General features: G+C 39.4%; 1 protein-coding gene across 2 annotated transcripts; it reads left to right on the top strand.

Annotated features, from left to right (window-relative positions):
- Positions 1-714: 714 nt before the first annotated feature.
- si:dkey-208k4.2 (uncharacterized protein LOC570186 homolog) lies at positions 715-3,517 on the top strand. Of its 2 annotated transcripts, none has more exons than XM_041816973.1 (9): positions 715-972; positions 1,053-1,153; positions 1,224-1,320; positions 1,456-1,544; positions 1,794-1,867; positions 2,047-2,127; positions 2,223-2,434; positions 2,652-2,705; positions 2,962-3,517. In XM_041816973.1, the coding sequence occupies exons 1-9, from the start codon at positions 841-843 to the stop codon at positions 3,223-3,225; spliced, it is 1,104 nt and encodes a 367-aa protein (XP_041672907.1). In that variant the 5' UTR covers positions 715-840; the 3' UTR covers positions 3,226-3,517. The 2 variants fall into 2 exon arrangements, with proteins under 2 accessions (XP_041672907.1, XP_041672906.1); XM_041816972.1 differs by having other exon boundaries at positions 719-972; positions 2,205-2,434.
- Positions 3,518-7,454: the final 3,937 nt, after the last annotated feature.

Raw genomic sequence — 7,454 nt, 5'->3', positions numbered from 1 at the left:
GGCAAGAAAATAAAGGCTTGGACTAAAAGTAAAGACTAAAATGTGAGGACTTTTAATGGACTAAAACTAGACTAAAATGTTTACATTAGAAATGTACAGTAGAAATGACTAACATGTGACTAAAACTAAAATGCATTTCATTTAAAGACTAAAATTTAAAAAAGCTGCCAAAATTAACACTGCACTGCAAACCTGAATCTGATTTGGATGCACATGAGAGATAATTCTCTGAATTCTGAATTTAACTTTTGTGCTCCATATGTTTGGAAGACAATCTGAGTCAATTATTTAAAATCAATTCAAATTTTATGACTGTTATCTCTAAGTAAACTCTTTTTGTTTGTGCTAATAACTGGATAAATAATAATAAAAACCTCGACCTCACTGTAAATGAGGGAAACTGCAATGACCCTCGAGGTTTAAAATAAAGGTTGATGTTTATAGGAAATTATTTCATACCCCAAGGTGTTTATTTTTAATTCACTATAACTTATTAATATTACAATTATTATAATTATTCCGCATTAACCAGCCTTACAGCGTGTGACACCTTTCACAACTTTCAGACAGTGATATGCAACACCTGTGGAGGTACATGTTCTGACATGCCCACGTTTCACGCTTCTTGGCACACAGCAGGACTCTACGGGGCAATTAGGTTAAATGGTTTCAGCTGTACATCTGACCGAAGTGTTCCATAGCTGTCTCACTCTTACTGGTCACCCCACGAAGACAATTAGCCAATTAAGATCTCCCAAGAGGCTATAAGACAGGCTGAGAAAAGCGGCGGCCTCTCAATAAAATACAGTATTTTTGAGAGGCGATCACACATCGAGGAAAATGAACGGAGTCCATGGGAAACCTGCTTGCCGCCCGCCGCTGCAGCTGTTTAACTGCACCCACGCCAACTGTGGAGCGACTTTCACCAGACAGTGGAGGCTGAAGGAGCACGAGACGGCGCACACCGGGGCGGTAAGGACACGATTCAATGAAGCAGATGCACGAATGCGCGTGCAAAACGGTTGAATGTTTAAAGTTTTTACTGCCCGCAGCGCCCGTGCCAGTGCACCATTGCTGGCTGTGGTCGTCGTTTTACAAGAAAATCCCACCTGAGCCGCCACATGCTTCAGCACAGAGGCTTAAAGCAATTCAGGCAAGCTATAGCCAGTTCTTTTGTCTTCTCTTCCCCTCGAGGGCTAAAAACTAATTTCAGCTCTCTACAGATGCAAATTCACGAGCTGCACGACGAGTTTCTTCAACTCAGGCCAGCTAAAGAGGCACATGCGCTACACCCACGGGGACAAAGACAAGTACTTCAAGGTTTGTCTTGATACCCGAATTTATCCTCGAGATGGCGCCAAAGTGCCTCTTTGCAACCATCAGATCCCACCACTCAATGCTGAATAACTATCTTTTTGCTGATTTTAACCACTTGAATGTTTTTTTTCCTCTCAGTGTAACCAGCCGAACTGCTCCTTGACCTTCAAAAAACGCAGAATGTTAAAACTGCACTTGAAACAACACGAAGCGCCTGCTAAATTCAAGTATGTCTGTGGTAGTGCAGCATAGTTGGCTTGACACAAAACAAGGCATAGATTTGGCAGTAGTGTATTGAGACTCAGTTCTTGGTGGTTTCATATATTCAGCTAAGTCAGAGAATGTGCTTCCCATTTGAATAATCTAATTCCAGCTCTTTTAGGGCTTAAATAAGCAGTAACAGGCTGAGTAAGTGTGGTCCATGTGACTAGTTTGGATTAAAATTTTTCTTTGCTTATCCCTGATGGGATACCCAGGTGTTCAAAGGATAGGTGCACATCCACATTCGACTCTCATATCGCCCGTAGAGCCCATGAGAAGAAGCATGCAGGTTGGTATATTTCCGTCTTGGTTAGGGTGCTTTCATCATTCACTGCTGTAAATTACTCAGTCTTCCGGGATTAATGTCTACTGGAAAGCTATGGTTGATCGAACCTAAAAGTGCTCAGAAGGGAGATGATTGTATAACATGCTGATAAGCTCACAAGCCTTGTCTTTTGGTCCCTGCAGGCTACCGTTGCCCTCATGTTAACTGCCAGGTGCTCGAACATTCCTGGGGAAAACTACAGAAGCATATGACCAAACACCCAGGTAAATATGTTTGGGAGACATTACTGTAATTTATTCAAATGCCTTTTAAAAAAAAACGTTTCTGGAATGCATTTCAGCCACATTCACATGCCAAGTATGCAAGAAGGAGTTCAAGAAACGTGATGCTCTGCGGAAGCACAAACGGATCCATGCATCACATAAGCCTGTGTTGGTGTGCCCCAGGGAAGACTGCCAGGCCTACTTCTCTACCACCTTTAACCTGCAGCACCACATCCGCAAGGTGCACCTCGAGCTCCTCAAATACAAATGCTCCTTTCCAGACTGTCCACGCACGTTTGCTATGCGGGTAAGAAACAGTTTATGATGCTTAGCTCTAAAGATTAGATTTTTTTTTTTTGCTTTTTAGCATTTGTTTTGTTGTATGCTGTGATGCCATTTTCATCAGTCCTACCAAAGTATTCCAATAAATCTTTGTATAGTTTCTAATTGTTTTAAACAAGTTACTGAAATGAAGAGATTGCAGATGAGTGACTTTCTGATGTGAGGTCTGTTCTATGCCACAGGAGAGTATGACCAGACACCTGCTACGCCATGACACAAGCGCCAGCTCACTGAAGGTAAGGGACTTCAGTATGCCACAGTGCAGATGAGAAGTAAAGCCTTCACACGGCTGTGATGTAAAGCTTTCTAGCCTGGGGACTATTGATTTTGGATTTCCTTTTAAACACACAAGAAACTGATGGGAATTGTCAGCTTTAAACCTTTAAATGTTATAATGAAAAAAACAGCAGTTTAACAAGGGACTATTCAGTCATTATGTTGGTATTAAACGGCTTAACATTTTTTAATTTGCATTTCTATCTATGCCAACAGAAACGTCAGCGTCCTAAGAAGTCGTGGCAGAAGCGTCTGGATGGACACCATCTACCCATTGTAGAAGAAAACTTGCACCGCCTCTTTGCTCTGCGCATGCGGGTGTCCCGACGTACTAAAGTGGAAACTAACCTTTCGGGCCTCTTCAATGAACGCAAGATCCCTCATTATGTCGACCCAGAAGTCAACCTACGCAATCTGTTTCGCATGGAAAAGCCTCGATTGGTTGAAGAAAAGCCTGAGGTTCCACCATTAAAATGTTAAATTCAAACTAGAGAAACACTGGATTCTTATTTAAGTTTGAACTTTGATCATACTGTATGCTTTATTTTAGTTGGACTGTTTTTTTCTCTGTAATTTGAGAAATAGAAATTGGGTCCCCTTAGTTAAATCTTAATGTAGCCTGCATACATTAAAATATTTGAATTCCAGGGTAATTATTTGAAGGGATTTGACAAATAAGATGTCAAACATCAATTTAAGTTTTAATGAAGACATACAAAGCTGCTCTTGTAATATTGCACTTATTGACCCAATAAAATGTGTTGCATTTTGATGAAAGTGTCATGTTTTGCTGTTTTACCCTTTTGAAATAAAAACATTTTAGATCAAATATTTTAAGTGATTTAAACTGTAGACAAGCATCTTACAGTCGGTACTTTCCTCCAGCATCTATCTGTCCTGTTTGCTTTAGCCTCGCATTGCTTGACATTTTCTGAAAATTATGAAGCTGAACAACGATGAAGATGAACAGAGGATTGCACATGAGTAAGAGCTGAGTCACTGACAACATGACACTCTGGGGGTGGATGAGACTTTAACCACAAAGATGAGTATCGGCTGTCAGATCTATTCAGCTGAGGTTAAGCTGTTACTTTATGTCCCTGTCAATGCTGAAATACTATGCATAATTTCATCAAATCAAACACTTTGGGGCTTTCTCTGCTTGCAGTTTAGCTCCCCCTTTTTCATAGAATATACATTTTTACATTGCTCAGATATTTAATTTAACTTTGTATTAGTTTCTAGATTTTGTTGGTTATTAATAAAGACTAGAAACTCAGCATTTCTTGACCTAAAACTGCATGGCTACAATAAAAAAAGTAACAGGTGCCATTCACCCTGTTAAAATTAAATACATTTTGAGGTCGGTTGGAGTTGCTGCTAGCTAGCTAAATTTACTGGAAGTGGAGTTCAGGTATCAACCGTCCAAAACGTCTTGGCGATGACAGGAAACGCTCATGGTAAGAATCCTGTGTGGAGATAACCACTAATCACAGTTTATGTCACTTAATTCAGGTCTTACACTACATTTTGGCTCTGACAAAGAGCATGGCTGATAACCATGAGTGGGACTCATTTTCAGCCCTGAAGTCTCATGGCTCAGACCAGCCCACTTAAGTTCACAACCTTTCACTGAAGATAAATAATTGTGGATGAAGTATTGTTCATTATGATAATGTACAATTATCGATCATTTTAAAAAAGCATTAAAGGTTACTTTTAGTTATCAGGTACTGATATGCTTGAACCAAATTGATCATGTGTAATTGTTCACGCTCAGCTAACCCGGGCCTTGTGTGTTACTGCTAGGAACAATCACGCTGAATTCAATACTGGGACCTGGCACCTTTACTGACACTAAAGTCCAGTTTAAAAATTGTAAGAATTATTTTTCTCAAGTCAATGAAAGACAGTTTCCCTATCCAAAAAGAATAAAAAACTAAATTTTGTAATTCTGATTATTTAATTCATTAGACTTATATAATAATTTCTTAGTTAAGTTAGTTTTATTAACATATCTCTGAATCATTAGTTTTTTCCTGGGATTTTTTCATTTAAAAGAGCTCTATACTCCACTCTTTTTTAGCATTAACATTGACTGAATCCCACCTGCCCCTCTCATGGCTTATGTTTGTTAGTGGTTCTTAGTCAGCAGGAAACTGGTTGAGAGGCTGCAGCTGCTGCAGATGGGATGTTTTATGTTTTGTTGTAACAGCTACTATTTGAAAAGAGCTTATCTGTATTGTATAATTAGAAAATGTTACATGATATAACACCATACAGTTCATTGATTTAATTCATACACTTGGATGGTGGTTTGCATGCATTATGTTATGTCATGTGCTGCAAATCTGGCTCTGCAAGCTTACCCTTGTCATCTCCACCTGGTGCATTTACATCGAGCTGTGAGCTTGTAATGACTACATAATTTTGCACATAAGGCCGTATAGGCTTCTAAAGCTTTCTGTTTTATTAGTCTAACTGTATTGCCAATTTTGCTCTTGTTATTATCAATCTTTCTCTAATTATCATCACCTTGACTGTCTTGGGTTGGAGGGATTAACAGTTGATAAGGTTCATGTGGCACCGATGTAACAGTAGTGTTACCAGACGGACGAACATGGATGGCCCTCCTGGCCTGAGAGAAAGGGAGAGAGACGTGGAGTTTTGTGAGAACAAATGCCACTCCAACAATAAACGCTCCTGTCCATCTCAGCGAATGCATCCAGTTTAATGCCACTGTACAAATTGTAAAAAAAAAAAACCCAGCCCTGCCCACCACTCCAAGCCTGGCTGAAAGGACTGCAAGCCAGCACTACTACCATTTGTCAGGAGGCTTGAGGCCAACCTCAGCTCCATCTCTGTCTCTTAGTTTGAGACAGCTTTTTGATTATGGCAGACTAACACAGATGAGCTTTTTAAAGACAAATTTAGAACCCAATTGAGTGGCATCGCTCATCTTTCTTCCAATATTTACAAGCAGAAAAACTGGTGCTTGAAAAAAACATTTGCTTTGAAAATTGTTTGAATAAATTATTGATTTATATATATCCGATGCTATACACTGCCAATTCACAAGTCTTGCAACTTCAGTTTACAGCCAGAAATAAACACTAAACAAAGAAAGGGTATGGTGTATACATTTGCCCAATGCATTTTTGCAGAAGCCACATTTTACCTCAGAGACAAAAACAATCTCCTTGGTAATTTCATTAACACTCATTCATGCATTAACTTACTGACTCACTCCCACACTTACTTACACTGTGATGAGAATGTCAGAACTGATCAGATCCTGCAAGGTGGTAATGGACATGACTTACATCATGGGAAACATTACTTCATGCCTCACGAGGTGTGAAGGCTATGACTGCTTGCACCCAGTGGACAACGACAGACTGGACATCATCTCAGGTGAGGATATTTACCCTCAAAAAACTGACACATTTGGTCATTTAAACCTTAAGGGCCTTTGTGAACACCATGTGGAGGCTGGTCAGAATGCTGTTGAGACAATACGATGCACAGAGAGATTGTGTTTATCATTTGAAAATCTTATGCTTGGTTAGTAGTAGTGTAATGTTGTAATTGTATCCCAATTAAACTATATAAAAACGTCAATATCTTGAGAAAACCACTGGAGAATTTAGTACACCATATCACCATCTAATAACCGTATTCAGTTTGGGCTCCTGTTCCTATCACTTTAAACTGTTTTCCTTTTCGTCTCACAACATAAGGCACTCATCTTGCATCAGATCTGACCCTGCCACTTAACAGTATACCGAAGTTGTTAAACATATCCCTGTCACATAAGTTTCCCTGTGATGCTTAATTCTCCAAAGAGATTCAGCTGAGCAGCTGGGCATTTTTACACCTGCACACAAGCCTCCTTATCTTATTCTTATTTGTTAATCCTGCCACTTCATCAAGCATGCAGTAGTGGTACAGCTATGAAAAGCTCTCTTTAAACAGGGCCATGGGAAAAGAGAGAAAAAGGGAGGGGAGAAGAGGTTTTGGGTCATCTATTCTGGAGGAAGCAGGCTAAATCAGGGCATGACGACTGTATGGTTAACCTACTTCACTTTATCTCCTTGTTTCGGGATTTTCAGAGGAAACGTTTCTTCTCTTTCTCAAGACGGCCTTTTTTCTGTTCTGTGAATGAAGAAAGAGAAATGTGGGTTACTTCTTAAATTAGAAAACTGACTGGAATAAAGGATGAGACTGTAACTACTATGAGCCTCTACAAGCTTTAGCTTGCAGTGTTTATAGCATGATTAAGATGAAACATGTCATTAAAGCTGCTTTTCTGTGATCAGTTATCAAATATCTGCAGCGGATGCATAAAATGTCTCCGATGTCAAATTGTGGTTGTTGAAATAGAGTTTAAATACATAGTCGGGGCTCTGTTTTAAGATAAAATGCTCCTGGGTTACTATCTATTATTTTAGTGTTGTAAAACAAAGGTGATGTTATTTGCTGAAGTTTGTCAAACCATTTTGTGCCTGTTGAGCCTCTCTGTAAGTACTTGCTCCTGTAGGTCGAGGCAATTTCAGTGAGAAGCTTTGTCATTTTGAAAGGGATGATTCACAACACAATCAATGTGATTCAAATGGTTTATTGCTATATTTTTTGCCCTTGAGTGGGTTAAACAACCTGGGAAAATTTATAACACCTGCAATTAAAGCTTCAAAGGAAAGATTTATGTA

This window comes from Cheilinus undulatus, linkage group 21 (assembly GCF_018320785.1).
Source record: "Cheilinus undulatus linkage group 21, ASM1832078v1, whole genome shotgun sequence".
Classification (NCBI taxonomy): Eukaryota; Metazoa; Chordata; class Actinopteri; order Labriformes; family Labridae; genus Cheilinus; species Cheilinus undulatus.
The sequence above is the reverse complement of the archived record's forward strand: the minus strand, read 5'-3'. Positions and strand labels throughout refer to the sequence as shown.